The 22,215-nt window shown below is 41.2% G+C and overlaps 1 protein-coding gene across 1 annotated transcript in view; it reads right to left on the reverse strand.

Annotated features, from left to right (window-relative positions):
• nrxn2a (neurexin 2a) overlaps nucleotides 1-12,867 on the reverse strand; it is a gene marked incomplete at both ends in the record, with an annotated part of 219,172 nt that extends 206,305 nt beyond the window's left edge. The window contains 1 exon segment of the mRNA XM_080749320.1: nucleotides 12,159-12,867. Within this exon segment, the coding sequence (XP_080605446.1) occupies nucleotides 12,159-12,867 (709 nt within the window).
• Nucleotides 12,868-22,215: the final 9,348 nt, after the last annotated feature.

The raw sequence follows: 22,215 nt of genomic DNA on the forward strand, positions 1-22,215 counted from the left end.
CCCCTTGTTTCCCCGATCCTGTACATATAGTGTTTTTATAACTGCGATATTATTGATTTTTTTTTTTGCTTTTTGCTTGCTATTTATTATGTCCATGAATTAAATACAGAGGGCTTTCAACGTAAAAAATACCGTAAAAGGTCTTATTTGAGATGTTCCTTTTAGGCAGGGTGTTTAACTGTACTTGCACTGTACTACATATGAATTGTATTGACTATACTTGTACTGTTCTCCATTTTTGTCTAATAAAATAATCAATCAATCAATCAATCAATAATCAGCTATTTTAGATTAGAAAATATGTGTACAAAATGATGAGCCATGTTAAAAAGTTGTCAAAATGTCCTCTACTGATACCATTTATATGCGAATTGGTGCCCCAATTATAGAAACATCTATTTTCACTATAAATCAGCCAATATGGCCCCTAAATGAACAAATAAGGTCAAGGATCACAATTAAACTATTCTTAAATTGATAAACTTGACCTGTGGCATGCTGGTATGCAAATGAGTGCTGCCATTACAATATAATCACATTTCTAAATGTTCTGCCAATTCTTCTGATTCCATACCCGAGTCATTCTTACTAAACAAATGGTTGGAATTGATTCAGCACCCCCACAAACCTCCAGTTACTGCAGATGTCCCCAAAGCTCATATTGGCAAATGGATATGTTTAGGTCTTCTCATCTTTGATTGGCTCCCACAAAGTTTACCAGAGCAGAAGCATCAGCGCTGGGCAACGTGGGTGAAAGACAGCCCCATTCTCAACTTTGATTGGCTCCCCGCCAGTTTCACCAAAGGAGTTCAGTTAGAAGTAATTGAGAGGTGTTAGAGAAGACACCTTTATGAACACATTGTTGAGGAAAGCCATTATTTTGCAGATGGCTAAAAAAGTTGGCATCATAATAATATTGGCTAAAACCTTTATTTAGTTTTTAGCCATCTGCAAAATAATTGCTCACCAATAGCTTTCTAAACCAATGTGTGTTCATAATGGTTTCTTCTCACACCTCAATTACCTCCAACCAAACTCCTTTGGGAAACTTTAGTTTGGAGCCAATCAATGTTGAGAATTGCTTCCAACACAACTTTTCGGTCAGTCTTTCAGCAGCAGGTAGAGGGCTCAACTGGGCGGTTAGCTACCCATGTTGACCAGCGCTGGCGCTTCTGCTCTGGGAAACGTTTTTCAAACTTGTTTGGCTTCAGTAACCCTTTTCCCTGATTTCTGAATCCAAACACACCCTTTACCCGACTATTCACCTGTGCGAAGTAAGCGGTGCAAGCATGACACACGTGCTTATCTCCTTGTATGGGCCGTTCTGTCCGTGACGACAGTTTAAGTTATGTGTACACGGGTCTCCATACATGGAGATCTGTACTAATACATTCCATACTAAAAGAGACAGAGTGAAACGTAGGAGCGGTTTGCACCGCTCATAAACATGCTTTGAATGAATTGATAACCCAACTTTACAAATAACCGTTTTAGCTTGTTCGTATCCGGCCCCGGCCCCGGCTGTAGAAAGCTGCAGTACCAGAACGGCCACCATCAAAAGCGCTTCACTTCTCCCTCTCGGTTCTGGTGGCTTTATTCGAACGCACCCTAGATTCTGACATGTCCCGGAAAAGACACACTGTGATTGATTGGCCAGTAGCCACTTTGTGTGCCAGTGTGCCTGCCGCACTTCTGCCTTCCCCTTTTTAGAGCTCCAATGAACTGCAGCAGCGAATGAGGTATCTAGGTTTTCATACAGCATCTACGCTGCAGTCTACACCCTCCCTAACAAACCAACCAGTAGGAGTCAACATGCAGTACAGGGCCGAAGTGGCAGAGAGACAAATTTGTGAGAAGAAAAAAGGAAAAAAATAAATACGAATCTCCCAGTAGCAAAAACAAATGAAAAATATTTCCTATAGTAGCATTGAAATTCCATTTCCTTTGAAGTTTCATCTGATGCCTTTTGCCTAAGCTAAATTCCATATCCTTTGAACACAGGATGGTGATAATTGTTTAGTTTTTTTTAAGTATCATCTGATGCCTTTTGCCTAAGAAAAGATGTGTTGCTAACAAAATGAGCAGTATGGGTGCAGGACACAGTCCCTCTACAGATGAACCAACATGCGGTACAGGCACTATCATTTGGCAGACATCCATATCAGACATCAGCCACTCGTTGCTTTTAGCTACGAAATTGTGTGCTCTCAGGGAATGTGCTCATTATGCAAGGTCGAGTGTGTCAAATCCCCTACTAAAGTATCATCCGCTATCCAACTATAGGCCTACACTATAATGCGCCCACTCATAACATTAACATTTTATGTCAATCATCAATATATTTAACAAGCAGGGGTCATACCGTAGTTTGACAATGTGTTCAAATACATTTGTTATACTCTTTGTTCAAACATTGAGCAGTATAGAAGGTCTAGATAAGCATTTATTACATTCTGGAAGAAAAAGAGGTTATTGATCCATTCATTTAGAGCAGGGGTCTTCAACGTTTTCAAGCCAGGGACCCCCAAACTGATGGGGAGATGGAGCAGGGACCCCCTACTTCCTAGGGTGGGGGTGAGGCTACAACATAATTGTATAAAATTGTGTTTCATGTGTATAAAATATACCATGTTATTGTGCATTAGATTAAACATGCATGCCACTTGTACATGCATGTTTATTTTAAACATGCATGTACAAGTGGCCGTACTACTGCCATTTACAAGCATACCTTATTTACTGAGAACCAATGTCAATACTAACAATCTGTCAATTACACAATAATCAAGAGACAGAAACATGTTTTTGTACATTTAAAGACAAATTACATTTTTTACTTTCTTTTTTAAAATAAATATAAAAATATATACAACTTTTTTTACTCCAACAATTTCGGGGACCCCCTGCAGTATCCCTCGCGGGGTCGCAGAACCCCTGTTGAAGACCCCTGATTTAGAGGATTTAATTAATAATTATGCATACATGCTTTGTCATTATGCTTAAATCTACAATTTGTTTAAATTGTACAGTCATTTCACAGCGATGACCCGAGTCCTGCATTTTGCTTTATTCATATTCATTGTTCAGCTTCATATCTTGTTTGCTCAGGAGCGATAGATAGCATATGTGCACAGTATACTACAGAGAGTAGCCTTACTGATCCCATACTAGCATGGTTTTTGAATCTCATAAAACTTAAAGTTAGCCTGGATTGATGAAATACCTCTTTTTTTTTTAGAGGACAGTGGGCAGCCCACTGACCTTTGAATAATTTCTTTTATTGAGGCCGGCAGTAGGAAAGCAGAAAGGTAGGGGAGCAAGGCTCTACCTTGCAGGATTCAATCCTAGCCCAGCAGGGGCAAACTGGTTTCTGAGGTGGTCGTCTTAACCTCTGCTATATCAATGGACACACAGCTGGCATGTTAATAGACTGGGCACAGGAAAATCTAGTTTTTTCTAGGATGAGGCAGCTATTCATTGGAAGTCTCTGGTCATATGGTGTCTCTTATCTCACCTCTCTGCTCCTATAGGTTTGAGATGCTCCCCTCCAGCTGACACTGCAGAGCTCTTGGCCAATAAATCTCTGAGAAACTAAGGAAGAGATGGCATTCTCTGTTTCTACTGCCATCAGCTTCCAGAATAAGGCCAAATGAAAGTAAGATGTCAGGTAAAAATGATAACATGGAGCTACTACCTCTGTAACTGCTGAACAATTATGATTACAGTCGGTGCTACTACTAACAGTACAGCTACTGCTACTACTTTTCAGATGTTTAGTCCAATTGGCAACAAACATCGCGTGTGTCTGTCTGTGCGAGTGACTGCTTCCACACAGAACTGCGACCAGAAACATGTAATCAACATTAACAGCTTGGTGAAATCAGTGTGTGTGTGTGTGTGTGTGTGTGTGTGTGTGTGTGTGTGTGTGTGTGTGTGTGTGTGTGTGTGTGTGTGTGTGTGTGTGCGTGCGTGCGTGCGTGCGTGCGTGCGTGTGTGCGTGCGTGCGTGTGTGTGTGTGCTTCAACTGCTGCGTGGATTGGATATTTGTTAGTCCCACCCCCACCCCCTGCGTTCATTGGAGGAGCAGCCATTTCGGACGGATAAACTGCTGATTCAGATTACAACACCAGACCAGAGAAACAGTCCACTCCGTGTCTATGGGCTGGAGCCAGGCAAGTACGTTGTATGATATCGTCGTTGTCGGGTGAAAACCTTCTATGTCCAAAACCGTTTGTTTTGCATTTTTCTTTTTAAAAATGATTTAAACTAGTGAAAACAGACGATCTACAAGCATACAACGCCTCGCGGTGCGAGGCGTTGTGTGCTTGTAGATCTGCTGTTTTCACTACTTTTGTGCGACGGCCTTGTACGATGAAGCAGGTCTTTACTTTGCGAAAGAACATACAAATTTGACTCTTGGAGGTTTCCACCCGACAACGTCGATATGCTATTTCCCCCTGCAGCTTCCTCGGTTCCTGGCAGATCCAACCCATGACTTACACAGCCCTGGCTAGGCAACCCAGCCTGACAGAGATATGCACCCCTTTCTAGTTTTCACATTTTATAATTTTCTTTGAATTTTTTGTCTTGGCCAGAAAACTATTCCACAATCTTCGAACGCTATACGAAGAGTCTGTGACAATGTCCCCTAAAAGCTGTGGACAGGAAGCTGTCATCTGTTTGTCAGTTCAATTCGCATAAATATATTTTCAAATGGGTAGCACTTTACAATAATGACCAGTTATAAATCATTTATAAACATTTATAAGCAGTTTATAGATGAGTAATAAACATGAACAAACTGTTTATTGACATTTGTAAATGTTTAACTAAACGTTTATAACTGTTTTAAACATCATTTACATGTTATTAGTAAGGTATTAGTAAGTAGTAAACTAATCATGAATAAACCATTTATATACATTTGTAAATGCTTACTAAATCATTTATAACCAATGCTAAAATTCACATAATGTGTAGGTAGGAATGCATTTACAAATGTCTGTTAAGGTGACCTCCATGTGTTGTTCATGTTTAATATACGCTTTGTAGATGTTATCAAGAGCCCTAATGTAAAGTGAAGACTATTCATTGCGACCGTGAGGTCGCAAGCTACTATACAAACCTCCACGGGATGTCCGCCCGTCCGTCACGTCACGTCACGCCACGCCACGCCACGCCACGCCACACTTTTGGCCCTACTCTTATCTCTGGCACCGTTGCCCCTATCCATGCCAAACTTTGCACACACTCCTTGGCTGCCAAACCACAACCTCCGCCCCTGATTTCTCACATGCCCCTCTTCTAGCGCCACCATGAGGTTGCTTATCTCCCAATTAGGAGTCTTACTGGTTATTTACATCTGTCGTCTGTTAATGTGGCCACCTTGTTTGTTCATGGTTATGCTTTGTAAAACATTCCTTAAATATCTATAAATTAGGGATGTGCCGAATACACAATTCTTGGCCGAAACCGAATACCGAATACTGGAAACATTCCGCCGAATACCGAATACCGAATAGCCGAATAATACATGTATATAATTTATTTTGTATAATAAATGTTTGTACCATTGCTGTACCTTTGTTGTAAAGCTACCTGATTATGGCAAAACCTAACTTAAATAATAATCACCATATGGTTCCATAAAACATTTATTTCTCACTTTTGAATGCACACATAACAAAATAAAATATTTTCTCTTTGCAATGTTAGCATAAAACAAAGTCAAAATAGTGCAATTATTATTATTATTATTTGGAACTTTGGAAATCTCAGTTGGAACTGTTACCCCTGCTACCCGATGCTGGATAAGCGGTTGAAGATGGATGGATGGATGAATGGATAATTATTTATGCATGTAGAGTAGGCTACATTATTTACATTTATTGTGTAGCAATAAAACACTGGCTTATAGTTTAATTATTGGAAACTAAAGAGCATAAATGCAATATTAGGCTTGTCGTTCAGAATGGAAAATAAAGTGGAACTTAGCGTGAGGGGGAGAGGATTACTTGACATTCAGTTAGTTGACACACGTACTGCACAAGCCAGACTGTGCTGATTGACTATGTCAAATGACCAGTCAAATCAGGGTCAACGAGTCATAGTTATTAACCTAACAGCCTAGGATAGCTGGCAATAATATGCGACGACACATCACATTGTTAAAGACGCATCTGATGATGCATCGCGAGTTTCGCGACCATTTCTCGTCTGCAAGCAGTTGGAGCCTTACATCGTGGATATTAATGTGTTGCTGTTGTCCTCTCCAATTGAACAGCCAAAGGTAGAAGATCTCTAAGTTATTAATCCAGTGGGAGCAATGGTTTCCAAGAGGTTTTAGCAACTTTTTTAAGGCAGCGAGCGGCATGAGTGTGTGAAGAGGGGAGGGGAGGAGGGAGCAGCATGGAGAGCAGACTGCGTCGGAGCTCGGAGGGAAGGAAAACCTTTGATCTACAAGCCCACAGCACGTTGCACCCGCGACGCTTTGTGGGCTTGCAAATTGGCGTAGGGGTGTGTCTTGTGAGCCTGTGTATGTGTTTGAGCGAATGAGCACATACACACCCACGCACACACACACACACACACACACACACAAACACACATCACACACAGTCAGTCCGATCGTCAGATACAACTGTGCGGAGATTTCTCAGAAATGTGCCGCGGTCCGGACGGAGGTGCGGCGCGGTCCGGACATGGACTGCGGTCCGCCTATTGAGGACCCCAACTAGACCCCTGTCCTTCACACTATTCGGTGCTCAACTATTCGGTTTTAAAAGCTATCCAGCCGAAAACCGAAAATGCATTTTTAGCCATTTTCGGCCGAAAATTTTCGGTGCCGAATATTCGGCCTCATCCCTACTATAAATCATTAGTAGATGTTATCAAGAGCCCTAATGTAAAGTGAAGACTATTCATTATTTACAACTGTCTGTTAATGTGGCCTCCATGTTTGTTCATGTTTAGCAGTTTGGCAAGTTTGGCATGGATAGGGGAAACGGTGCCGGAGATAAGAGTAGGGCAAAAGTGTGACGTGACGTTATGTGATGTGATGTGACGGACAGACTGACAGAGGGACTGACAGACAGCCGGGGGAGGTTTTCATAGTAACTTGCAACCTGATGGTCGCAATGAATAGTCTTCACTTTACATTAGGGCTCTTGATAACATCTACAAAGCGTATATTAAACATGAACAACACATGGAGGTCACCTTAACAGACATTTGTAAATGCATTCCTACCTACACATTATGTGAATTTTAGCATTGGTTATAAATGATTTAGTAAGCATTTACAAATGTATATAAATGGTTTATTCATGATTAGTTTACTACTTACTAATACCTTACTAATATCATGTAAATGATGTTTAAAACAGTTATAAATGTTTAGTTAAACATTTACAAATGTCAATAAACAAGTTGTTCATGTTTATTACTCATCTATAAACTGCTTATAAATGTTTATAAATGATTTGTAACAGGTCATTATTGTAAAGTGCTACCTTAAAAGGTCTTTAAAATGTGTTTTTGAATTTGCATTTTGGCTAAGCAGCAAGCTATATAGGTTTTGACAAACCTGATTTACAGTAGGAAATATGTATATATATATATGTCTGCCAAGATGAAAGGGTAGTTGGGGGCAGACATACAATTTGTGCTTTTTCAGCACTTTAGTTGTACAGTACACTGTATGTCGGAAGCATTTGTAAATTCCCAAATTAAGTTTTAGTTTAACTACGTTCAACATGGTTTTATCGTCACTGTCGGGCAGAAACCTCGTATCTCCAAGTTTCAAGTTTGTACGTTTTTTCACCAAGCAAAGCCCTGCTTCATCACACCAGGCTGTCGCACAACAGTGGAGCGAGGCGTTGTGTGCTTGTAGATCGGCTGTTTTCACTAGTTTAGTTCATTTTTAAAATGATAAATACAAAATGAACGGTCTTGGACATACAAGGTTTCCAGCCGACAACGACGTTATGTTTAACCACTTTCAACCTGGCATTCCTTTTTTGGGCATGTCATTGTTGTAGGTTTGACGTTACATGTCATAGATAAGGCACACATAATCTGATATCATAGACTGGCCACATGAAGTCTGAGAGCCACCTGAAGCCATGCAGTATTTCGACCTAATTTACAAATGGTCTCAAGCTGACTTTAAAAAGATCTATAATATAGTACCCAAAGCCACAGACAGATGTCATACTATCTTCCAAGAGCCCATTACAGGCTCCAGAAGCCTTTAAATAAAAAGCATTGCTGCATCCTTATGCTAATCAAGACTCTTTTAAGGCTCCTTATGTTAATCAACAGATTTTATCATTTGAAAACCGATGCTCTTATCCAGTGTGCTTAACAAGGAGAGAGCAGGTTAGGGGTTCAGTGTCTCGCTCAAAGACACTTTGAAAGGACATATCTGCCATGGCTCTGGGAATTGAACAATGGATGACACAGGGATGATAACAGGGTGGTGACACTGTGCTAGGCCACCCTGTCACACGCGAGTCCAAGCTCGATGATTTAAAGGCCGTTGAACTATGAAGGACGCAGCAACTCAGAAATGTCATTGGGCGCTGCACCATAAAGCCTTATATCTGGATAGTAAAACATGTAAATCAATTCTAAAATTAATTGGCAGCCAGGGAAGTGAGGCCATCATCACGGATATAATGTGTATTGAATCTAGTCTGTGTACAATCTGTGTCCCTATACTGATGTAAGGGGTGATGAATCATGTTATTGTGTGTTTAACAATGCCTGAGGACAACCTTCAAAGCTGACTGGACAATAGGTTCTATTCTATTCGAACCTATTCTACTCACACACATTTCTTTTGCCCACTATCATTGCCGAAATTCATTTTATTGTTTTAATGTTAACCACTGTCGTCCCTTTTTCGGGCAACAAAAACTCCCCTTTGCAAACTATATTGTAGACCTACGTGTAGATATGCATTTATAAAATTCTCAAAAGGGAAGTTATTAATCATTTTGTTTGCATGGTCAACTCTCACTTGGCTTTCATTAATATACTATTTTACTGGATGCAATTGTGAACAATATAGCCAAGTAGAGATGGGACGATAAGCGATATTATCGTGATAAAAAACACTCACGATAATCGTATCGCGGAGATTTAATTTATCGTGATATCGTCCTCCGTCATGCACTGGGATCAATTCACCTTTTATTTACCGAGCTGCATATCTGGCACAACTTAAACCCTCTATAATTGGTAAAGGCATTTATAATATACATCTATAATATACGTATTTTTTTCACTCTCTATTAAATGTCTTTGCCCAAAAAATAGCCGATCTACAAGCTCACAACGCGACGCGTTGCAACGCGTTGTGAGCTTGCAGATCTGCAATTTTTTGGCAAATGTTCCGCCCCAGGATAATGGATTTCGCTTATCGCGATAATATCGGAAATCGAGATTTCTTTTGTCACAATAATCGTGATATGACATTTTCATATCGTCCCATCCCTATAGCCAAGTCAGTATTACTGTATATCCATTCGGCCAATCTTATGCATTTGGCAATGACACCTAAAGTTTAAATAATGTACCTTTGACAGGCAGGTAAGGTAACGCAGCATAGGTTCAGTTTCCACATTTCAAGTTCTTTGTACCCGGTACTGTACTGTACATATTTCATCCTGACAGACAATTATTCCACATTTGGTATAATGTCTCCGTGTTAGGGTCAGAAGGGAAGAGGGACAGTGGTGTGAATTATATCTCTAGTGTTGTAGACAGAGAGAGGACATCCTCTGTGACCTGTTAAGATACAGTAAAGTGGAGCTGGTGGGGGGGAGTGTGAACCTGACGCCAGCATCAGACAGTACTGTACTGCGGTGGTTCTCAACCAGTGGGTCGGGACACCCAGAGGGGTCCCCAAATTATTTTTGGGGGGTCCCCAGATTAGTGACCGACCGATAGACTTTTTGTTATCCGATACCGATTCTAGGGAGGGGGACCATCACCAATACCGATACGATACCGATATATACATATATATAAAACATGCCTTTTACTTAATATGTCGATTGTGTAAAGATTTTGCACCAATATGATTATGAAAAAGTACAGTGACAGTCATACTACAGATTCAGACAGCTGCTTTCTTAAACCGATGTCTTTATTAAAGAGCCACAGACAATCTGCAGTGCTCTAACTGGACTGTAGTCTCATTTCTCCCCAAAAGTCCTTGAACTGTGTATTATGTTAAGCTCACATTTCATATCGCACAAACCATACTTGTAACTTTCACTAGCCCCTAAAAAAAAGTTGTATCGGTTATATCGGTCCCATATCGGTTATATCGGTCATATCGGTCCCATATCGGTTATATCGGTCATATCGGTCCCATATCGATTATATCGGTCATATCGATCCCATAGCGGTTATATCGGTCATATCGGTCATCGGTGCATATCGTCGCATATCGGTGCATACCGATATGGCCAAAAAAGGTCGATCTAATAGACGATCTACATGCTCACAACGCCTCGCAACGCGAGGCGTTGTGAGCATGTAGATCGGCTATTTTCACAATAGAACTGTGTTATACAAAATGTAATGCCTCAACTCTTAGTGCTCGTCGGGGTGGTGGGGTCCCCAGTTAAAACATGATTATTTTGGGAGCCGGGGCCTGAAAAGGTTGAGAAACTTGAGAACCATTGCTGTACTGTATCGTCCCAATACACTGTCAGGGAGCATTTTGCATGTTGTAATTGACCCGCTTTTTGGAGCTGTGTGGAGCTCCCTATACGTGGCCGTGTGTGTGGGTCTGTCTGTCTCCGTGTCTGTCTGTAGCCTGCAGTAACCTTTTCTGACCACACGTTAAGGGAGGGGCGCTGTTGCACACACACACACACACACACACACACACACACACACACACACACACACACACACACACACAGCTCCACTTCGAACAGAGGTTCGCTTTTTAAATTCCATGAGGTTGTACCCTCCCTTAACAATTACAATTAGCAATTTAGGCAATTAGCAGAGTGACCAGCGAAGTGCAAGATGAGAGTAAGTGGTATGAACCCTACGTAGACAGCAAATGACAGGGTAAATTATGACGTAAATAGAGTGCAAAGAGAAAAAACTATTGGCTACGGGCTACAAAGTAAGTATTCTTAAACCGTGCGGCCAAACAAACAATGTAGCATCCATTGAAATAGCAAGGCAACAAGTGGTGATAATAAAAGTAAGGAGGGGTGCTAGGGGGTAAGGTTGAGTCTTAGGTGAGTTCTCATACTGCGGCAGAAAAAAGGAAGCGAGTCTGCAGTCCTGACTTTGTGTGTGTTTGTGTGTGTGTGTGTGTGTGTGTGTGTGTGTGTGTGTGTGTGTGTGTGTGTGTGTGTGTGTGTGTGTGTGTGTGTGTGTGTGTCTGTGTGTGTGTCTGTGTGTGTGTGTTAGCTCATCTAAGTGTGCAGTTAAGTAGAAATTAAAACATTTGATGGTGCCTTTAAGATAAACAAACATCGTGCATTGACTGCTTCAACAGAATTAACACAGCGTTATCTCACTTCCAACCAGCTCATTTGCTCAGGTCGGTCATATCAAAGACCCAGTGCCTCCCTGCTTGGCACTCAGCATCAAGGGTTTGATTAGGGTTAAGTCCCTGCGACATACTGTACTAGCATCATGTCCAGGGGGTGTACAGTACTTGTACATCATGCTGCCTCACTCTACAGAAACAGTAGTGTGGCTCCTGCCCTATGGGCCTCAATGGCTCGGCAATGGTTACTTTATCTCACTTCCAGAGGTTGTGTAATGGTGCTGGTTGATCAGCACCAACAATTACATAAACGATCTCTGAAACTCCCAATCACACAGCAAAAACTTGAACGTTCATTTACCGTAACTCTGTAAAACTGTAATTGACCCATGAGGATCCAACTTTACACAATTTCTCAAATTAACAAGATTTTACTGTGCACGAACAGAAAGTAGCCCCTCAAATATAGATGCCCGAAACTGTCCCACGCGCACATAATGATAATGGGAGCCAGCTGAGACAGTGGCAATGTGTTATAATTAGATCCCCACAGGATTCCTTTAAAAATACAACTTTGCTTTATGAAAGTACAGTATCTGGAAAACGTTGTTTTTGTGTGCATTTCGCTCACCTTCATAGCAGTACGTCCCCCTGTAGCCGGTATCGGTGCAGTCGCACAGGACCTCTCCCCTGTGGATGGAACACAGCCCTCCGTTGCTGCAGGGAGAGTGCGAGGCACATAGATAATCCAGATCGTTATGAAGACCTTGACCGTCCAGCAGCACCGGATCGGCCTCCCCCACCTTCAGGCTGGCGATGAAGCCCTGGAACGGCGGCTCATACTTGACCGTGCTGGACGTCAGGGCGGAGAGACGCACGTCCGGCGAGATCCCGCCCACGTAGAGGTCGCTGGCCACCACCATCTCGCCCCGCTTGGACTTGACCTCGGCCACCTTGTCCTCGTTGTCCACCACCAGCCGGGTCTGCCTGTGGTCGCGCACCAGGAGGACGCGGTGCCAGCGGCGGTCGTTGACGCGCGTCTCGGTGTGCAGCGAGGCCGGCTCGGCACAGTGGATGGTGAAGCGCAGCTGCATCCTGCCGTCCGCGATCAAAAGCTCCAGGAAGTCGCAGTTCCCGCCGTCGTCCAAGTAGAGCACCAGGGCTTTGCTGACGTTGGTTTTCAGGATGAAGCTGAGCTGACCCGACGCCCTGGCGTCCCACTGGCCGTAGCGCGCCCACTGACCGGGGACCCCCTCGTATTCCAGCGCCATACCCATTACAGTCAGTACCAGCCCCACTAGGAACAAAGATAGCGAACCCTGGCGCTGACACCTCCTCATGATTCTAGGCTACTGGCTGACGCCCCTTTGAAGTCAACGTGTTATGAATCCACCGCAGATGACAGGAGGCGTAACCTGTGTAAACGTTGTATTTATTTTGTTTTATTCGTTCTTTTTTTTGTTCGTTTTTTTGTTTTTTTTACCACAAAACTATGCAAGAAGAATTGGAATCTGTCTCTCCAAAACTCTGAGGTGAGTTTCTTCAGCTCTCTACCCTGATTCTTTTGGTAGTCTCTCCATCTGGCAACATGTGAAAGAGTGAATAAATTAGAAGACGCATTGCAGAGATGACTATTGAGAATGTACCTGCGACATGGCAGAGCCTTATGTATATATATATATATATATATAGATCTAGAGTGCAGGGGGCCTCAAGCTGGGATGGGAATGTTTCTGGACGTTTTGCTGATCTAGTTGGGATGTGGCTGGGAAGTAGAGCAAACAATGGAACGGATCCTCAGTACTCTGTTTCTTCGTCTTCTCCATCCACCAAGTACGCTGGCCTCCATCCAGCAGTGTTCCAGTCAGGCCCCCAGTGGTTCACTAGGCATACAGCCAAGCAGAAACAGGTGCAGACTCCAACAATCCTCAGCGTCACACCACCCTATAAGACACCAGAGTAGAGAAATGTGGAATGAGCGGCTGGGGAAGTTAATTGACAGTTTAGTATACCCACAAATCCTTTGTTAATGTTTAAATAATCTTTACTCATCGTAAAACAATTTGGAGGACAAAATAAAAAAAGAAACAACATACCACATAACAAATCATGGAAATGGCACTTAGGAAAATCCAGAAATAATAAATAGGGCAACTGACTGTTTAACACTGCCAACGTTTTGTACCAATTACTTCCTAAATATGCCCTGTACAGACCAGATTCAAAGGTTGGCACAGCAGGTTTTTTGCTGCAGAGAAAGAACAACATAATAAAGACATGTACAGTAATGGCCACTTCTCAGTTACAAAACTCAATAGTATAATGCGGGTACAAAAAATAAATAAAAAAAGGATGTTCATTATCTTACTTTACTCTGTGCAACCAAACATGAAATGGCTCTTTCTTTAGGTTATATTCTTTTTAAAAACTTTGACCCTAATCAGAGGTCATCTTTCAAATGAAGCTGAGCCCCAGGATGCTGTCATAGTTTGTCCCATATCCAAGGGCATGTGTTTAAGTAGGGGAAGCATGTTAATGCTACAGCTGTCCTAGGGCACTTCATCCGGCCTCACTGCAATTTGACCCCAATTGGTCAGATGGAGCAGTCACATGGGTCACAGTGGGCCATCACCACGGGTCACAAAATTGCCTGTTTGATCTCTGAAGTCTGGCGTATTTGACGTATTATTTTATGGGGATTTGACATGCAGCACAGGTCTTGAGTCAGATTCATGTCCAGAACTTTGCCATAATGGTAAAAGCTAAATTGGCCAAGTCATCTATGTGTGTTCCCCATAGACTGTAAAAAGAATATGGACGGCGGGAACCCATTGCTTTCTATGCTGCGAAAATGAAGCTTTTTTTGCCCTTGTATGGGGTCTGCCATCATTGTTTTAATGGTACCCAAGGAATGCTATTGGCTGCCAACGGTCACGTGCAACCGCAGGGATACTTGGGACATTGTCTTGAGCTTGCCGAACATAAAGCACACGAAGAAGAATCATCAAAATTATTGGAATCCTATGGAGAACATGTTGCTTTTGGTACCAGAACAGTGCAATTAGCGGCCGTGTTTGCTTCATTTTAAATCCGGACAACTGGCCCCCTGGTGTTCCCACAGTGAATTTCTCTCTTTATACAAGAAAGATTTCGGTATAATGAGTCAAATGAAAGTAGCCTGTAGTTTCTCTGAATATCCAAACTTCCACATGTCAGAAACTCCAGTACGCATTTAGTTATTATTATGCTAATCAACTTGTACGGAATGCCACAAAATCTTTTACATGAAAATGTGCAGTCTATTACATTAAGCAATCTTTTCTTCCAGAAATAAAGAGCAGCAGTTATCTTTAATGCATGTACAACTTTGTGAGTAAAACATTTCAGACAGAGAGGGAGATTATCTTGTGAGATAAAGACCACACAGAACCAGAACAAAGCTCTATGGGCCGCTGTGTGTAAGCCAAGGGGGAATCTATGATGCTTATTATTCATAAATAGAGGCATTCCATGCAATAGAGATGCAAACAACTAGGCTACTGACAACGATGATACTGTACACTGTAGCAAGACAAAGCAAACTGTAGCATGAGGGCATGGTTGAGCTCTGGTAAGCAGTTGAGAGGCGTGAGCGGTCCAAAGGGATCAGCATCAAGATAGCATCAAGAAACTATAATATAGTTTCTAGATTGTATCTTTATGCAGAGTGGTTCTCCAAAGTCTATAGTATCGTTTCTATAGTAAAACTATAGTATAGTTTCTAGATTGTATCTATATGCAGAGTGGTTCTCCAAAGTCTTCATGTCAAGGACCCCCAAATTATTGCGACCCAAGGTTGCAGTTTACCATGAGAAACGTCACAGCTTGTCCGTGTGTAGACGTGTACACGTGTACATGTGTCTATGGGTTTGCCGCTCTGACTGTGATGTCAGGGGAACAACTCTACCAGAATGGGTTTGCCACTCTGACATCACGCTCTGGCTTCACTGTGATGTAACACTAACAGAATCCATTTTATGCCCATATATGGAGTTCCCTGATGTCATCAATATTAATGATGCCCTGTTAGAGAGATCCCTGTGATGCCAGGGGGAACAAAATCCCTTTCATGGAGATATGGAGATCCCTGTGATGCCAGGGGAACAAATCCATCTTATGCCCATATATGGAGATCCCTGATGTCCACATCCCTGAACCGTCTTACTAGTTTAATGATTTGACCACAGAGCCCCATCTGAAAATATTTTGTGCCAAATCTTGTATGCTGGTCCCATAGAAAATGTGTTGTTAAAATGTTTAAAATTTTATATTTATTTCTATTATATTGAAATAGCCGCAATAATTCACAATAACTGGGTTTCCATAAATCGTTTCAAAAATATTCAGGAAAAACTAAATGCGAATTTACCCGTATGCATGTTTCCATCCACTAATAAAAAGCAATTATTGGGGGGCGCCCGCTGGCCTAGTGGTCAAGGTGCATACCACATACTAGGCTATGATGCCTGCTGGCGTCGCCGGTTCGATTCCCGATCCGGACGACCTTTGCCACATGTCATTCCCCATCTCTCTCCCCATTTCCTTTCAGTCTACTGTCCTATCGAACAAAGGCATAAAAAGCCCAAAAACAAATCTTAAAAAAAAAGAAAAAAAAGCGATTATTGGGAGATAGTTCATGAGATAAGCAGCAGGTGACGCTATTTTGAGATGCATATTATTGGACAAGTATTATTTTTCCTCATTTAGGCTGAACAAAATTATTTTACATGGCCTGCCTGGTAAGCCATTGGGCTGCAAGTTCTCTAGCTGTAGAGTCTTTCAATCATGCTACAACATTAAGTTGCAGACATGCTTCAATTGGGTCGGACTTGGTATTCACCTCTAAAGTACCAGTTCTGCCATATTTGCCCACCTGAGCGACAAGTAACTCACTAAGTAATGTGTCATTCTGTGAAGTTATTACCGGGTAAGCCGCACTGTGCACAATGATAAACCCAAAATGATGGACTACTATTTTTTTTGGAAGTTTCAACCGAGTATCAAAGATGGATACAGTTATTAGTTTCTACAAATGAGGAAAAAGCATCACAGAATAAGAGCAAGACTTTAATTAATGGAGCCGCAAGTTGAGCACATAACTCATTCATGAAGGTGAGCATTATGATGAGAGGTGATCTTATTAAGATCTAATATTAAATATTAAAATATTAGATCGTGTCCACGAAATTACAACATTCATTAGAATACATTTATTTTTCATCTGAACTTATTCTTTTTTAGGCCTACAGTTGAAATGTGGGTTACATGCATTCGGAAATGCATTAGGTTATTATAACCAACATGGCCTCTGCTTATGAATAATTTATATACTTATATAGGCTAATTATAATACAAAATATTAAGCTATAAACTGTTTAAAATGCTTTCCACCTGAAACCCTATTTGGTAAGTGTTTCCATCCCCCATTTGTGCATTAAAGTTTTTCGATAAAGCCCAAAAATCCACCTCCTTCAAGTGTAAAACCTTTTGTGGCTATTTTCAAATCACTGATGTATAGGGTTAAAGTGATTTTTATGCTAAATCTAATTTAGCTGGGTATCCCCTGGGACCCTCTCAAGGACCCCTGGGGGTCCCCGAGCTCCACTTTGAGAACCACTGCCATAAATAATAAAATGTAAACTACTGTATAGTCTATAGAGGCTGGTATAGCGACATGGGTGGATAATTGCACTTACTGAAAGTGTACACAGAGGCTAGCAACATAATCCACCCACATCCTATAGAAGCATAGAGATCTGGCAGTGAGGAACAGTCGCATGACCCTTTCCACAAGTGTCACTTGAGAAAATGTATTGTCAACAAAAAACAAACCAAAAAAGTTTCTAGCAACAGTTGGGAGTCGAAAATGTTTCATTTTTTGTGGCGAGCCAAATTGTCACGAACAACAAGCAATAGTCTTGCTGCTAGAAAAACATACATACTACAGAATGGCATAAAGAAATATGAGCCTACCTACAGTACTGTCACTGAACAAGAGTGAAAGGTTAGGAAGTTGCCAACACCCTTGGGGCTTGTCTTTCCACATGCCTCCTCTGCCTGTAGCAGGGCATTTTGTTTGTTTCTCATTCACTTTTTGATGGACACATTGGCTGAGAGACACTGTGCAAGGCAATGTAGCAATTTCTCTCATGAGATGCTGCTTCAGCACATCAGCTTCAGCTTCTGCACCCCTAGGCAGTGGTGGAAAAAGTACTCAAAAGTTTTACTTGAGTAAAAGTATCAATACTGCATAGAAATACTCTGTTACAATTAAAGTACAAAGTATTGGCATCAAAATGTACTATAAGTACCACAAGTAAATCTATGTTTTGTAATAATAATCTAAATCTACAAAGTAATCAGTAACTAAAGTTTTAAATAAATGTAGTGGAGTAAAAGTACAATATTTGACTCTGAGATGTAGTGGAGTAGAAGTAAAAGTATTGGAACTTGGAAATACTCAAGTAAAGTATAATGTCCTCTACACTGTACTTAAGTTCAGTACTTAAGTAAATGTACTAAGTATTTACTAAATGTACAAAGTTACTTTACACCACTGCCCCTAGGTAGCTGCGTGTTTTTAGATTTTTTTTCTTTTTTTCAGATTTGTTGGCAGAGCAGAGACTAAATAGAAAAAGGTTGTCTTGTATTGAATTACTGTATGCATTTGAGTGGCTGATTCCAGGATTTCCAATGTCGTTCTGTTACTAGGTGGGACAACAAAGCCAGGGAAGAATATTTTTATAATGGAAGTGAATGGGAAAAAAGTCCCACCCCATGTCGTTTTCATAGCCTCATTATTGCTATTTAAAGTACCAAAAGAAAAACATCTACGTGATATTAATAAAAAAGGAACATAAAAACAAGTTATATTGCAAAACAGGGTTTTCCCCCCTAAAATACATGTTTTAATTAGTTTAATCCTCTGAAACAGGCAGAGGACAGAGAAGAGAGAGAGCGCAGTGCATCTTGAGTGACTCACAAATACCAGGAAGTTGTGGAACTATAATCTCGCCCTCAACATAAAATGTATTTTAATTGTAATTCTGCCCATTTAAAATATATGTACCAATCGAATCTCTTAGTTACATCGATATCGTTCATGTGAACTACTAATAGTTTGTTGAAGCTTATTCATTATACACATCGAAATCGCTATGACCGCGCCACGCCATACCGCATCGTGGCCGTACCGCGCATCACCGCACAATGCAGCAATCTAGCAGGAGAACTTCTATGCAAGACTAGTAATCCACATAGCGATTTATTTTATCATTTCAACAAATATTCACTGTGTATTCACAATTTGTTCCAAAATGTTTATCATGACAAAGCAAAAAATTAAATAAAAATATAAATAAATATCAATTTAAGACTACACTCTCGCCATTAACTCTATCCACGCTTTGAACGTTCCCGTTCGCCCCATTTTTGACGGCCCGATAATGCCAATTGTACGTTCTTTGGCTCGTTCTTTTGTACCTTGGTTTGATGTCTGTAACCTGTTGAGGTGTCGCGCGGGTGTCTACCGTTGAAACAGCTCCCATAAAAGTACTCTTAAAATCCAACTGGACGTTAACATCAATGGAGTCACAACACTGTTCCATGTGTTTTTCTCTGGATCTATTGCTCTGTAGCGACTCATCAGCCTTGAACAGCCTTGACAAGCAAGAGTCGATCTAAGACCATTTTCACATTAATTCTTGCATGAGGCTGCCCCCTACTGCTGGTAGAGCCACGGCACACTCTTTAAGAGAACATTTCAAAAAAAAAAAGAATACACCTTTGTCTATATCATCGCAAAGGTAAGGTGCTTTTGCTGGCACAAAACCCAATAATAAATAACAACATCTGGCAGAATAAGAGTTAATATTAATGGAAGAAGGTGGACTTTGTCCCACTGCATAACTCCGCCCCCGGTAGCAAAAGAGAAAGATTTTTCTGGTTGGCCAGTCACAGGGACCAATCAGAAGGCTGACAAAGGGTCAATTGTCACATTCCTGTGGCGACACCGATTAGACATTTCCTGTGGCGATTGGGCGATTTGGAACTCTTTGAGACACACATCCTACACATCTGCCTGAAGCTCGACTCATATTCCGTATTTTGTGTGACACCGTTGTGAGCATAAATCGTGTAGGCAACCTTAGGCAGGGGTGCCAAGAACGGCACAGGGGAGGGTGATCACTGGCACAAGTGTGAGAGAGAGGACTTTGTGTAAAATAAAATATATAGTCCCCTCACAAGTAAATTACATCCCACACGTAATTCTACATCCATTCAAACCCTGAACTCTGACTGGGGAGTCTGGGAGATATACTGTAGTCTAATGATTGTTATAATGTCCTGATGTGAAAGAAAATATTTCAAAAGAAGTTGATATATTTAAGGATAATCAGAATCTGTTGGAAATATTATATTTTATATGTGGGGTCATAATTAAACTTGATTTGGCACGCTGACTAATCATGGCACAATTTTCAAGACAAAAAGGTTGCAGAACCCTGAATCAGACTTTAAACATTTCACCAGAGCGGTCAGAGCACATGGTCAGTGAGGAGCAGCCGCTGCCTGTGTCTTCAACACGTTAATCAGTGGCAGTAAATCATTGCCCAAAATGTGGCACTTTTAGTCTGATTTGCACGAAATGACCATTTTATGATTTTCCTGAAAGATGCATTTATATTCAATACTAACTATGGAGGTTTGTGCAAATCATCACTCTGTTTTATCAGTATTAAATATACTGAGTCATAAAAGCAAGTAAACAAGAGAGGAAACGGTTTTAATTGCTACTCTATGGAGTGAACTGAACCTTCGGTAACAATTTGATGGGCAGTGTGGGAAGATATTTATATGGAGGTCCTGCTCCGTGAAAGACATTGGAAATGGACTAAATGGACTAAATGTATTATTGTGATGTTTGAGCAGAAAAAAAAAAACACCACTGTACCCATTGTACAGACTGGAGGAAAAACGCATCACAAAAGGCAAATTGTTGCCTTTTGTGATTGAAAAAAAGCAATTGTTTTTGTGCTTTTGTTTTCTGATCTTGGTTCGGAGTCGAAACTATCAGAAATTGATGGGGTAAAAAAATTCACCCCCCACCCCCTTTATGGGGGGGGGGGGTCATCTATTTTCAGACTAGCCAGAACAGTACCAGAGTCAGAGTTCTATAATTTGTTCATGTTTTGTAGGATTTAAAACATTCTGAGTTCATTTATTACACTTTTACAGCAGCCAAAAGAATATTTTTCTGACTTTAATCCAGGGTCTTTCCTCAGCTGGGAGACCCTAGACTGACCCCATGCCTGTCTCAGTCAGTCATCATTACATTTATCGCTTTACTCCTGCTCTTTTCTCAGCATACGGTGACAATTAATAATTAACTGCAGATGTAGACCATTCTGAAAGGTATTTCCTGTTCTGATTATGAAAAACCAAGGATTGGAATATGGCCAATGTTTCAGAATCCTTGTTAATTCCTCCCATTTGTTTAATTTAAGACATCCTAGTAAAAAATATAAACTTAGCCAATATTGTCGGTCTGTCAGTCACACAACATTTGTCCCTAGTGTTACTCAGACAGCGTCCAACCTAGGAATCATCATTAAAAAATAATTAACTGGGCGCCCGCTGGCCAAGTGGTCCAGGCGCATACCACTCGAATCACGTTCCCGACGACCTTCGCTGCATGTCACTCCCCATCTCTCTCCCCATTTCCTGTCAGTCTACTGTCCTATCAATGAAGGCATAAAAGCCCCAAAACAAATCTTTAAAAAAAAAAACATGTGTGTTAGGCCAGGCCAATAGTGACTGCTTGTGATTTCTCTATGGACAGTTCTTTCCTTTTTTTTAAGATTTGTTTTTGGGCTTTTTATGCCTTTATTGATAGGACAGTAGACTGACAGGAAATGGGGAGAGAGATGGGGAATGACATGCGGCAAAGGTCGTCCGGATCGGGAATCGAACCGGCAACGCCAGCAGGCATCATAGCCTAGTATGTGGTATGCGCCTTGACCACCAGGCCAGCGGGCGCCCCAGGACAGTTCTTTCCTGCTGGCTGTTGTATATGATACCTTCAAAGGACATGCTCAATCACCTGCCTTACACTCCTCTCTGAAAATGCTATGGTGGAGACTGTGCAAACACTATAAGGGAGGACATTCCACATGACAACGATGATGAATGGATCACCCTGTGTATTGCTGAAACTATTTAATCAATAAAGATGCTATAAACTGAGAATACTAACACTTAAAAATGACTTTCACACTTTGTGAATTGGACTATTAGTGGCATACATAGCGATGGTGTCTACAAGGGGTCTAATGGTGACGAGGGACTGTAGCTGGTGCACTGAAATAGTTACTGAAAAAGACAATTCCAGTAGCTTTCAAAGTTAAATTAAACAACGCGAGATCGGATAGCCGCAAGCTTTGGAAAAGCAGGTATAGTCAATTGTGATGGAATCTGAATATTCTGATACATCTTGATCACAATACGCCATAGGTTTGTGTGGGTTTTTGTTAAGGAGTATTATCAAAAACTGTGTTTTGAAGAAAACAAAATGTGGGCCTACTGTATATGGGGAGTAGCGTTATGACCCGGGGTTTTGATAATACAACCTACGGTTCAAGAGTTACAGG

The sequence above is a fragment of the Nannobrachium achirus genome (genome assembly GCF_963921795.1).
Source record: "Nannobrachium achirus genome assembly, chromosome: 19".
In the NCBI taxonomy this organism is placed as follows: domain Eukaryota; kingdom Metazoa; phylum Chordata; class Actinopteri; order Myctophiformes; family Myctophidae; genus Nannobrachium; species Nannobrachium achirus.